This window comes from Mirounga angustirostris, unplaced genomic scaffold (genome assembly GCF_029215605.1).
Source record: "Mirounga angustirostris isolate CCGP_5_RB_7025 unplaced genomic scaffold, mMirAng1.0.hap1 SCAF_11, whole genome shotgun sequence".
NCBI lineage: Eukaryota > Metazoa > Chordata > Mammalia > Carnivora > Phocidae > Mirounga > Mirounga angustirostris.
In genome coordinates this window covers 27,803,471-27,817,421 of record NW_026991719.1, presented here as the reverse complement: position 1 = coordinate 27,817,421, position 13,951 = coordinate 27,803,471, and the positions used below count along the sequence as shown (strand labels likewise).

Below are 13,951 nucleotides of genomic sequence, written 5' to 3'. Positions count from 1 at the left end.
CATATGACCCAGCAATTGCACTACTGGGTATTTACCCCAAAGATACAAATGTAGGGATCCGAAGGGGTACGTGCACCCTGATGCTTATTGCAGCAATGTCCACAATAGCCAAACTTTGGAAAGAGCCAAGATGTCCATCAACAGATGAATGGATAAAGAAGGTGTGGTATATATATATATATATATATATATATATACAGTGGAATATTATGCAGCCATCAAAAGGAATGAGATCTTGCCATTTGCAACGACGTGGATAGAACTGGAGGGTGTTATGCTGAGCGAAATAAGTCAATCAGAGAAAGACATGTATCATATAACCTCACTGATATGAGGAATTCTTAATCTCAGGAAACAAACTGAGGGTTGCTGGAGTGGTGGGGGGTGGGAGGGATGGGGTGGCTGGGTGATAGACATTGGGGAGGGTATGTGCTATGGTGAGTGCTGTGAATTGTGCAAGACTGTTGAATCACAGATCTGTACCTCTGTAACAAATAATACAATATATGTTAAAAAAAAAAAAAAGAAGAAGAAGAAGAAGAAGATAGCAGGAGGGGAAGACGAACCATGAGAGACGATGGACTCTGAAAAACAAACTAAGGGTTCTAGAGGGGAGGGGGGTGGGAGGATGGGTTAGCCTGGTGCTGAGTATTAAAGAGGGCACATTCTGCATGGAGCACTGGGTGATAAACGCAAACAATGAATCATGGAACACTGCATCAAAAACTAATGATGCTATGTATGGTGATTAACATAACAATAAAAAATTTAAAAAAAAAGATGTTTAGAAATAGAAGGCAGCTTATGCCATGATTAGTTCAAAGAGATTTGCAAGCTTAGATTGACATCAGGTCTTTTCACTCCCTGAGATGATCAAAGAATCCATGTGTATTGGTCTCTCTTACTGACTACCAGGCCAAGCAAAGACCCAACCTATCTGAGGTCAACTCTGCCATCATCTCTTAGGTCATTTCATTTCTTTCAATCCATAGAATCTTATGAATAGAAAAGGTTAGATTTCTAAATAGAGTTTTGAGGCTAGATATGTGGTTTAACATTGTGCTGTATTATATCCTATTCAATTATATTAAAATTCCACAGATGTGCGCAGGAGAGTAGGTTGTTTTTGCCTTTAGCCAGATAAAGGACCAGATTTAAACAATGCCTGAGTAGGCAATTACTACATGCTGTGATTGGAAGCTTTCTCCAGCCACCTGTCACAATGGTGAAATTTTATCATTAGAGATCCATTTCTCTGGAGAAAGTCTGGCTAAGCTACAGACATTCTCCTGTACAATACAGACAGCTCTGATTATAGCCATAAGCACTGTTAACTGAATTATGATGTGATGTAACTTCTCGTTGAAGTTTTGACTGAAGAAAGGGGAAACTGCATTTGAATTAGATTATAGGCCAAGGTCTTGGTCACTGATTTGGATCAAGTATTTTAATAGAAGTAGACTAAAGTTTCCTGTAAATAATGTTCCATCCTATTCTGATACTTCTATTTTTTAATTTTTTTCCTATTCTGATAGTTTTAATTCCAAGCACACACAAACAACACACCAAAATAAAACAAAAACACCAAAGTAAAGCAAAAACACAAACAGGAAGGACTTCTCCAAAGGATGCGTCTGTCTGAGTGGTGGTGACTTTTCCCCAGTTTCTTTTCTATATCCAATTTTTTGACTACTTGAATACTTCTCTGTTTTCCCCACTAAGAAGCCTTGTTACAGCATTTATTCAGTCATGAACAAAAGTATTGGTCTTTTTTTCTAGGAGCTGGTATTGGGCAATGAACAAGACAGCCATAGTCTCTAATCTTATTGGCTCTTAAAGTCTGAAATAGAGGAAAAAATTAATGAGAAAATGCATTATGGTGTGATACATATTGAGCCAGAAATACAAAGTACAAGAGAGAACATAGGGTGTCAGGGACAGCCACCTGGTGAGGGAGATATCCAAGTTTCCAAGGTAAGAGTTAAAGGATAAAGGTAAATTAGCCAATAAAAGGAAGTTGGAGTGGAATTGTTTGAGGAAAAAGGAGTAGCACGTTTAAGACCACGTATCAAGGGGCGCCTGGGTGGCTCAGTCATTAAGTGTCTGCCTTTAGCTCAGGTATTAACCCCGGGGTCCTGGAATCGAGCCCAGCATCGGGCTCCCTGCTCAGTGGGAAGCCTGCTTCTCCCTCTCCCGCTCCCCCTGCTTGTGTTCCCTCTCTCGCTGTGTGTCTCTCTCTCTGTCAAATAAATAAATAAAATCTTTAAAAAAGACCAAGTATCAAGAGAGACATAGTGTATGCTGGGGAATGAAAAATAAAATTTCTCTGTAGCTTGAGCAAGGACTATGTCCAGCCCGGACTATGAAGGGACTTTAAAGCCATATTAAAGAGTATTGCATCTATCCTCAGGAAAATAAATACTAAGTAGAGGATTTTAAGCAGAGAGCCATCATTTCATTTTAGGAAGAACACACTAAAGATGTGTTGCAGATGGGCAATGATAGGGTAGGATACCAGCCAAAAGCCTGCACTGTATTTGAGGCAAGAGATGGTAATGAGCCAAGTAGAGTAATGACAGTGCGGAGGAGAAAAGGATGGAATCAAGAAATATTAGGAGGTAGAAGAAATGATTGGGAATTGATTGACTGATTAAACACAAAATGGTAAAGGACATGATAGAGAAAGAGGAAATATCCAGAATCATGCCTAATAAAGGCAGTGAATAATTGCCGGTCTCTGAAATAGAGGAAAAAAATACAGAGCAAGAGCAAAAGCAAGTTGGGAAGGTGGGAAGTAGATGAGAAGGGGGCCCAAAATGTGTCCATATTTGGTCATGCTGTTGCTTTGGTTGCTGTGGGGTGTCCAAGTAGAATTGTCGAGTAGGGCAATATATATGCACGTGTGGAGATCGAGGGGGAAGTCTGGACCGGAGACAGAGTTGAGAGTTGTGAGTGAAAGAGGACTAACCGAAACTAGAGGTGTGGGTGGAATGAGAAGAAAGGAAAGCCTAAGGTAAAATCCTGAGAACGATTTATGATCCAGGTAGAAATACCGAGAATGCCCTCCCACTCCTGTCGTAGTGTAAGACTTGCAGCTCTTTTAACTTTAGTCATAGTTGAGTAATGTTGTGTTCCAAGTTGGCTTCATTAAAGAATAATGGCATTTCTAATACATTTTAAGCTAAAGAGCCCACTGTATATTATTTTTTATTTTTTTAATATTTTTTATTGAAGTGTAGTTGCCACATGGTGTCACATTAGCTTCAGGTATACAGCATAGTGATGTGACAATATTACGCTGTGCTCTTCACAAGCAGGGTCGTTTTTAAAACCCCGCTCATGGTCTGTGGGACAGATAGTTCTCTTATACCAGATAATCATGTCTGCACATCATATAATATAGACAAATGCTTGCTGTGATGCATAACTTAAGGAATTCTCAGTAAGTTGCTTGTGCCAGTCCTTGCTTGTTCTAAAGGTGAACAGGTCCTTGAAGGGAGACTGTGCAGTTTGCTCAGCATGCTATTTATATTTGGAAAGTGTTAAATTACCCTAATCATACCTATAGTAACAATCAAGATTAATTGCAGCTGTATTAGGATTACTTATTATTTGTTCCAGTTCAGCAGTAACACAGATCCAATTGTACAAGTGATTTCCATAATCCAAATTGTGAAAGAAAACAGGGGGGAAAAAGCCCATGCAAAACTGGTAGAAATCGTATTTAAAATAAATCCATAACCAGATGGTTGTTGAAATTCTCTTTTTGAAAGGAGCTGATTCTGAACAGATTGTATATGTGTCTCACTGGTGGAAGTGGATTATCCATCTTGAATTGGATTGTGATGACGATGACCCTATTCTAAGTAAACCAAATCTCTTGAACTATATAATGAGATCAGGAGGAACATTCGGCCTGAGAACGACAGATTGCAACGACGCAGATGATTTCACTACTGTTTTTCTTTTTCCAGCTTCATTCCTTGATATACATAATTCTGTGGTTTTTGTCCTGCAGAGATTCCGGATCCTGTAGTTCTGTGTGCTAATTCTTATTTCTTATTTTTATTTTTATTTTTATAAGCAGAGCTGAATGAGTGGCAGGAAGCTGCGAAATCTATCTTACAAAAAGGTGATTATGACGGAGTCTAGAATCTTCATTTCCTTTGTTGCAGGTTTGCAGGAAAACTATTGCGAGTAAACATTGAACCGCTTCCTTCTTCCTTCTTTTCTTTAGGCCGTGAGGAGGCAAAAGTTGCTTGAGCAGAGTATCCAGTCGGCCCAGGAGATCGAAAAATCCTTGCACTTAATTCAGGAGTCCCTTTCCTCCATTGACAAGCAGTTGGCAGCTTATATTGCTGATAAAGTGGACGCAGCTCAGATGCCTCAAGAAGCGCAGGCAAGTAAACTGGGAATGAGATACTATTACTTGGTGTGTTATCGGAACACGACATTGCTGAATTTCAAAGTTAAAATTGAGTCAACTAGTTGTATGGAGGGTTATTTGATTGACTGATTTTACTGTTTGGAGGTAAGAGGGAAAAAGAGCTCTAGGTTAACACTCTAAGATTTATTTTTTAAAGTATGTAATAGAGGAATTTGAAATAGAGACACTTACAAGGCAGGGAAATAGCATTTGGAAGTCTGCTGTTAATCAGTATTTTCAAACTATACTTAAGCTAGAGGGAAACTTTAAGAATGTAAATTGTAAAGAAGGTATTTTTAGGGTGCCATTAAAAATGCAGTCTCAAATATTTTATTATCGACTCATCTTTGTTATTTTAGAATCATAAGTCTTATGATTTCTATATTGTTCTACATGTGATGTGTCATAAGTAGTTGATAGCAAAAAATTTGAGATGTAAATTTGCATTTATTACTAATAGTCATACCATATATACTCACATGTACTCACACATCCCACTCTGTTCAATCCAAATTATGAAATATGCTAAACCAGTTTTTCTAAAATGAGAGTTAAAATAATAATGAAAATAAATCTAAGTTAATTTTATACTGAATAAATTGATGGAATATCTAAATTAACTTCCATCTTGGGATGTAGTTTTTTAAATGCTATATTTCTATTTTTTAATAACTTTAAATACATGTAAAGTATAATAGGTATTATTTATTTCAATCTTTGGAATTTTCTGGTAGTAAGGTAATGTAACTACTTTTCAAATCTTAGGTACATTTTATGAACCCAATAACCACGGATAATTCAGACCAGTAAGTTAAGATGTGAGGGGCATTAGAAGGTTATCTACCCATCCCAAGGGCCCTCCCCCCACTAATTGGTGGAGATGCCTGAATGTTTTCATTTTAAAATGAATTTTTGGATTAAGTGTTGGATTTACAGATCATGGTTACAATGCAATTATAGTGCACTGAATCATAGTCTAACTGGTACCCAGAGCATCGTTACACACAATAGCATGAGGTAGTTTACCATATTGTCAAAGTTTGACCACAAAGTCCCTGAGAACATGGGGCAGGGTGCAAGTAGTTTTGATAGGCTTACAAAGTCCAGGGCACAGGGTTTCCTCATTGACCATTGCAACAGGGGATGAAGAAAGTATAGTTTAGGGGAATCCTGATGACAGCATCCTCATGATAGTTTTTCACTGGGACAAGTGTAAATAGTAAATGGGAGATGATTGTGAACACTGTTGAGGATTTTAAGCTCCCTGGTATATGCAATTCCTCAAGCTTACATTAGTCCAGTCTCAACCATTAACTCTTCGTAAGACTGTCCCAATTTGAGTCACATAGAAAATTTTATAGGCAGGCTTTAGAAAAATACATGACAGGAATGAGAAATTATTACTTAGTTGAGAAGAACTTCATGATTATAAACTAAAGGCAGAATAGAGTTGTTTCTTTTTTTTTTTAATTCAGTGACATAAACTTGGAGGAATGTTTGATTAAAGACTGCTCATAAATTTCTGAATATAATTAAGGGAAATTTTGAACAATATAAATATTAAATATTAAAATTGGACATTTGTACTATAAAATATATAGTTTTTCTAAGGCTTACAGAATGAACGTATGAGTAGCAATATGAAAGTATGAGATATGCAATAGCTATTATTGTCTTAGAAACAAATGGGAACTTTTAGGGAAAAAAAACTTGTTTAGTTGAAACGGTTGTAGACTGTGAGTGTTCTTTTTTGTTTAGATATGAATGCAGGATTCCATAAACATGAATATAACATACTAGTTTTTAATACCATAATATAAAGTGTTTTGTTTGTTTCTTTTCAAATAAAAAAGCTGTAGTAAAAATGTTTTTAATTATAACAGTTCAAAATACTTGCAAATAACAGCACAAAAGTCAATTAAGAAATTTCAAATCTACTTGAAAAAAGGGATTTTAGAGCACTAACAAGCTCAAATCCGTTTTCCATGCATTTCTGGTTGCACCTGCATTTTCAAGATAATTCTTGACTTTGAATTCCCCAACTGGTAATATATAATATTGGAAAATGCAGGCCACCCAAAAGAAAGAAAAACATTCTTCTCCAAGATTTTATTTTAAGATGACAGCAAGTGAATTGTTTTCTCAAACAGAGTTATCAGGTACTCAGATTTACTTCAAGAATTACATTTCCTGAAGCTCAATTTGAAACTCTCTTGAAAGAGACAAATAGAGAGTAAAGAGACTGTGAAGTAAGAACATAAGCAGAGTTTGCCAGAAAAAGAAGCCACTAAGAATGCCACCAAAATGACATTTTTTTCTAACTGTATATCATGGGGGCTAACTTTCCTGGCTTGTACTAATACAAAACAACTTGTTTCTTTAAATTTCCATCTAAGTTCATTGTTAATTAAAAGATTAGGTAGACTTAGCTTTCCCTTTTCAGAAACCGAGTGCTTGTTTTAGTATATCACTGAGAAGCCGGACAAACGAAACGAATGCCATTACTGTATTTGGTCCTCTTAAATAATGTGCTCAGATTCCCTGTCACACACTGGCCACATAGATTTGTGGATGTCTGACTCCACCGTGTGGTACAGTAGTAGTTTTGCTGCCAAATTAAAATTTGTTACTAGAGCCTTCTTTTTCTGCCTTTTAAGATTGAGATTCTCAGGAATAACAAATTTTCAGTATTACGAACATATACGCGATGTGTATAACTTTATAACAGCTATGCTCTTATTATTTATAAAAGGAGATGTAGATCAAGATGGGTTCTTGCATTACATTTGCCTTTATAACTACAGGGCAGAAATGAGCTCCCCACTGCCTCAGCATGTTCATTGATCAGTTATCTGTTTTGATTATAGAACTGGGCCTTCCAATTCTAAATCAGATTAAAAATATTTACTGTTTTATTTAGTAACATGAGCTCATAGGAGTGAAGTCTAACCTTTTAGACAGTAAGATTGCATATTGTGAGGATATCAGAGCATACAGTGACCGGAGTATTTTTTTTCAGTCATTAACACTTAAACCAAAATCTTAGATCATACAACCACAGCATCAACTGCCCAATACCAGGCCATTTAAAGCAAGATTTTTATTAAAGTACAAAATTAAGATAACATCTTATTGATTCAAATAGAGTAAAGCAAATGGGAGGAATTCTTCTAGATAGAAAAATTTATCTTCTAGGTACAGAAATCAGAAACTTAAGAACTATTTCAAAAGTAGTATGATTAAAATATAAAAAAACAATGAGTGCTTCTTCAAGAACAATTTTACGGTATAAAATCATCAAATTATATAACTGCAAAGCAACACATAGCATGAATATAGTTATTTACTCCTTAAGTGTCCTGCAGAACATACTGAAACACAGATTTAGTTTTAGCACCTACGATCTGGAAGAAAACTTCCCAGAGTGCACCCCACACCAGTCAGAATATCTGGGGGGAACTCAGTTGTCAGAATTATTGGAAATTCTCCCGAGTGTTCTCACATGTGGAAAAGGTTGAGAACGACTTTGGAGAGTTCATTATTGGTCATGGCTGAAATGCTCCACAGTTTTTTCCTCACATCACATTTCTCACCACTCACTCTTTGATATTCACACCTATGACATTGTCGAGATTTCAATGGGAGGGAGCTGGGGTGACTTTCTCTTCTATTTTGATTGTCCCCTTACTCTTATGGGAAATGAATAGAGGAGGAAACATAGCTGAGAATTCCTGCAGAAATGAATTAATTCAGGCAAGTAGAATTTTCAACATGGATGTTTGAAGATGAACTTGGCTTGGTTTTCTTATTTTCTTCTTCTTAGTCCCCTAATTCCACATATCATAATGTGCCATTCACCTTGGATGTGCCTCTCAATGATTGTAGGAGCCAAGATAATTATGTGCCAATAACCACCTTAATGTCTGCAATTCTTAAAATTACTAAGGTATTTCAGTCTACAGTTTTTCTTTCGAATTATACCAGTAATTTCATAAGTTTGAATCTCTAGTATGTAAGAAAAATCCAACATGGGTACCTGTTGAAATGCTCTGTATCATGAAGTGTTGATGATACACACTTTATAGAGAATATTATGGTGTCACTAAGATTACCACAAGAAGCAGTGGGCTGCCTAGCGGTGATTGCAATGGCTCGACTATTTCTTTTGTCCCACAGATTCCTGATCCCATCTTTTGCAACATCTCCCACATAGTAGATTTATGTGCATGAGTAGAGGGGAAAAAATTTACAGCAATTTAGGAAACAAATTATCATCAAAGGAGAGGACTTCATAATCAATAAAGAAAGTGCTCCTATATTTCACTCATCAAGCTGGGACTTTCGCATACTCTGGTTCCACTATAGACCGAGTTTCTTCCTTCCATCTCTTTTCCCATCCCATTAGCAATGTGGCTAAAACTTAGTGTCAACAAATAGAAAAGAGGGATCTTCTCACTGATATGAGGAATTCTTAATCGCAGGAAACAAACTGAGTGTTGTTGGAGTGGGGGTGGGGTGGGAGGGATGGGGTGACTGGGTGATGGACACTGGGGTGGGTGTGTGCTCTGGTAAGTGCTGTGAATTGTGCAAGACTGTTGAATCTCAGATCTGTACCTCTGAAACAAATAATGCAATATATGTTAAGAAAAAAAAAAGAAGAAGAAGAAGAAGAAGAAGGTAGCGGGAGGGGAAGAATGAAACGGGGGAAATCGGAGGGGTAGACGAACCATGAGAGACATAGACTCTGAAAAACAAACTGAGGGTTCTAGAGGGGAGGGGGGTGGGAGGATGGGTTAGCCTGGTGGTGGGTATTGAGGACGGCACATTCTGCATGGAGCACTGGGTGTTGTGCACAAACAATGAATCATGGAACACTTCATCTAAAACTAATGATGTAATGTAGGGGGATTAACATAAGAATAAAATAAAAAAAAAAGAAAAAAAAAGAAAAGAGGGATCTTCTTTTTACTAAAGAAAGCTGTTAATTTAAGCTGACTGCATTAGCCACACATCAAAACAATTTATAATTGAGGTCTTCCTGTGTTTATTGAAGCTAAATCTTATAACTCAGTTTAAATATATTTGGCCATTTTTAAATGTAAGCATTCCAGACTATCAAAACCAATGGCTTAAAAAATAAAGATCTAAATGCAGATTTTGGTCTATCAGATTAAGCTTATGATTTCATTATAAGATTAAAAAAAAGACTTTTATAGTGTATAGGCATATTTGAGTGCCAAACGACTCAGAACAGTCTTACTTTACAGCCTACTTCACTGATTTATGAATTAGTATAAACCCTCATTGCAGAATTCATTCAGGATTTATGTGATAATGGAATAATTTAACCATAGAAGAATATGGAGATCTATTACAGACATTTGGGTTCTAATGTTAAACCCCACATAGGCATGGTAGAAATATTTTCTTTTCTGTTTACCTAGCAATATAAATATGATGATAAATATAATACAATTAATTTTAAATCTGTTCTAACATTGCAATGCTACCTGTGTGTGTTACCACATAGAACTGATTACTCGCCAATTTATAATGACTGTTACCACTTCAATATGTTTAATAATGTGAGAAATAATTGCAAGCAAGTGTTACAGAAGATGCAAAAGATTAGAAATGTGCTACACATCATTGACTATATTTCGAAAAATGGCACAGTATCATATCCTCACAGGATATATAATGATAAAGAAATAGACGTCTTTTATATTATAAATTCAAAAGTGTACATCTTAATTCTGCAGTTCAATTACAACATCCAGTTGTGAAAAACTACACATTCTCAATACAAAAGGTGAAGCTAGCTGCGCCATGCTATGGTCTGAGTGAAGACTCTTGAAGTACTCTGAATATTTTGAGGCAATTTAGATTCAACCTATTGTTTCTGTTTTTTTTTTTTTCTTATACAAATAGATATTTATTCCCAAATAGCTGACAGTGAAGTTATAAATCTAAAATGCACACCCAGATGACACTTGGTATCACAGGCACTATTGTAGTTTCTTTGTAACATTTATGACTATATGAAACTTCCTTGTTTATTTTTTAATTAGTTTTGTTATTGTTGTTTTCCCTGTGGACCTCAATTTCCTACCCACCAAAAGTCAATTTGTAAAAGATCAGGACTGCCTAGCAGATCCTCGATAAGTATTTGGTGAATTTATTCAATTCCACAAAGATTTACCACATTTAGTCACTAAATATGTGCCAGACAAATATGCTAGGAGCTATTTTTTTTAAAAAAGTGGACAAGCCCCAAATGGATTTTGCCATCTTGCCATAAGATAGCAGGAAAGAAAGATGAAAATCAAAGAATTGTTGACGAGTCAAGTTCACCATAATCATCAAGAACCATTTTAAAAATGGGACTTAATGGTATCACGACAAATATATATATATATAATAGCGTGACAATATCTTGTCATAGTGCTTTATGATACTGCCAAGTTTTAGAACTTCAGAGCACTTTAAAAATACTTTGAGTAGTACACAATAAAATTTTTCACATGAGAAGGAATGATTAGTGAAAAGTAAATATTCCAGCCTTTCTCAGTATTCCAGTCCTTCCAAGGACTATACTGTGTGAATAGCGACAATTTTCAAAGCATCTGCATTGTTTTCTTTGATCATTACCATGATTTAATGAGGGAGGTAAGTCAAATATTTAGGCTTAAGAAAATATTTGAAGAGGCTAGATTATTAATTGAAGGGATGGGGATAGGGAGTTACTGAAAATAGACACACAGGATCATTTGAGGGAGCTATAGAAATGTTCTAAAAATGAAATCGTGGCAGTAGTTGCACGACTCTAAATTTGTTAAATTTCTTGAATTTGCATTTATTGAATTCTATGGTAGATAAACTATACCTCAATAAAGCTGATTTTAAAAGAGACTTTGTAATAGAGAATATCTCAAATAGTATATTAAAAAATAATTTCAGGGGTGCCTGGGTGGCTCAGTTGGTTAAGCGTTGCTTTGGCTCAGGTCATGATCCCAGAGTCCTGGGATAGAGCCCTGCGTCTGGCTCCCTGCTCAGTGAGAGTCTGCTTCTCTCTCTCCCTCGCTGTCTGCCCCTCCCCCTGCTCCTGCTCTCTCTCACTTCCTCTCTCTCTCTCTCAAATAAATAAATAAAATCTTTAAAAAATAAATTCAGTTTACCATCAACTTTTTTAGTCCATTGTTTAGATGTATAGTCAAAGGTGGAATGTGAGGAATTGTGTTAAATAACCTGGAATTAACTTAAATGGTGGCTATTTACCATTGACCATCCTGGTGTCCACTGTAAGACCTCACATAGTAATATTGTAATATTTCAGTTGTTTATATTGAGATATATTTAATGGATTCCATTCTAAAGCATTTTCACTGAAGCTGGGACTTTACCTCAGATCTGCTTTCTCCACTTTGATAATTAGCTCTCTATCAAGCAAAAAAATTAACCTGTAGCCACTATACTTCCTCAAATTGCTATGTAGTATTCCAAATTTCTCCCAAAGTTTTGACTCTGCACTTACCTAATTTGAAAAGTAATCATAATTGCTTGGAAATGTAGACTTATAATGGACTTCTATTATCATTGCCATCATTATCATTACTATAACTATGAATAGCATCATTTCTCAGATGTATTACAGGGAATAATAATTCCACACAGTGTTCATTTTTTTGGTTTTAAATGGTTCTGTCCCCAAATTTACTATCAGAATAGTAGGAGGGGAATATAAGAAGATGGTCATCAGCTGATTTCTTAAATTTCTTAACACAAAGCTCCACCAAAGTACTTAAAATTGAACTAAGTTAGAAGCTAAGTTTGTTTTGGTGTTATTAAAATGTTTGCCATTATGGCATAAACTTACACACACACATACATGTGTGTGTGTGTGTACACACACAATTACATTTATGTATATATTTAACTTGTTAAATATGTACTGGGTTCCAAAGTGCCTCACAGACCTGAAAACAGCCTCTAATTAAGTTGTTATAATACAAGCTCTTTGGCCTGTTGTGTATTCCTGAGAAAAATCAAAACTTCTCCATCTGACAAAGCTTAATTTATAGGTAACATGCTTTCTATCTTGTCTAATTAACCTACAGGATCTTTCTACAAATAGTAATAAAAAAAAAAAACTGTGTGAATTTCTTCTTTCTTTTGTACTTACCAAAATATTCAAATGTATATTCTAAAACTTTTCAAAATTATTTGCCCACTACCATAATTAGTGCACTTTTTTCATGTTCCCGAATGTTTTAAAAGTACAAATAATCCAAGATCCTTTAGTACATTTTCTTCCTTTAATTTTGTGAGTCCATATTATATGTGGCCATTTCCTCTTCTTTAGGGTGCAATTTCAGAATTGTGATTTGTTTTAAAATGACTAATAGTGTTATATTTCTCCATTAATTGTCACGACATGACATCTTCTAATATTTTTTTCTTTCTGAAATATTTTAGTTATTTTCACTGGAATCATTTTCTTTATTTGATATCACAAAAGCTCCAGCAATCATTTGATAGAAAGCATCCTTTATTCCATTAAATACTTTCAACAGCTACAGCTTCATTTTGCTTGCCACTTTGTCATTAATTTGATACATGAGAATGATCTGATGAGGTAAATCATGGTGAAAAGGCCTGCTCTCTTCTCAGTTAATGGTTAAGTGCTATATTGGAAATGTCCTTAAAGTTTGATTAATTTTTAGCTCTATAATTTGCCCTTTATCATCTTTAATGGAAAAACGGTTATTTCTATTTCCATTGTTGTTTCCTACTTTCTCTGTATTGTGCTAGTTATAAACATAATTGCAGTATTGTCACATGTCTTTTCTTGGGAATGGCATGATGTCATAATCTGCTTTATATTACTTGATGAAGAAAAAAAAATCTAGTGATCCTGAAAGATATTAGACTGAGAACTCCTGTTACAGTGTACGTGGGTGTTCTAAATCATTAGCCCTCATCTGCTACTTCCTTTCATTTTGTTTTTGTTGGAAATTACTGATTTTATATAAATCCAAGCTGACAACTTCACAAGATCAGTTCGTTTGTTTTCTTCAAACAGTTTTCACCCATATCCAGGTAGATGTATATCTTGGGGGAAAATAGAACTCAAATTATACAGCTTTTACATCTTTTTTAAAAAAGATTTTATTTATTTATTTGAGACAGAGAGAGATAGCACAAGCAGGGAGGAAGGGCAGAGGGAGAGGGAGAAGCAGACTCCCCACTGAGTGGGGAGCCCGATGTGGGGCTTGATCCCAGGACCCCGAGATCATGACCTGAGCCGAAGGCAGATCCTTAACCAATTGAGCCACCCAGGCACCCCAGCTTTTACATCTTTAGCAGATCTTACAGATCTGGTAGCCAAGTACCAGGAAAACCTTTTTCTTCGAATTAAATTTTTTGTTTTCAGTGTTTTCTTCTATGGTATTGTTTTTTCATTGTCTGATCATAATATCAGGAAAGATGATATAGTGTGTTTTTTTTTTTTTTATCTGAAGAGTT

General features: G+C 35.6%; 1 protein-coding gene across 10 annotated transcripts in view; it reads left to right on the top strand.

Annotated features, from left to right (window-relative positions):
• The window catches only part of DMD (dystrophin), a 2,113,108-nt gene that overhangs the window by 857,705 nt on the left and 1,241,452 nt on the right, over positions 1 to 13,951 (top strand). For 8 of the 10 annotated variants that reach the window (XM_064573900.1, XM_064573902.1, XM_064573903.1 and 5 more), the window contains one exon: positions 4,238 to 4,399. In XM_064573900.1, the coding sequence (XP_064429970.1) occupies positions 4,238 to 4,399 (162 nt within the window). Of the gene's footprint in view, positions 1 to 4,087; positions 4,133 to 4,237; positions 4,400 to 13,951 lie in introns of all 10 variants that reach the window. The other 2 variants (XM_064573906.1, XM_064573907.1) reach the window with 1 other exon arrangement.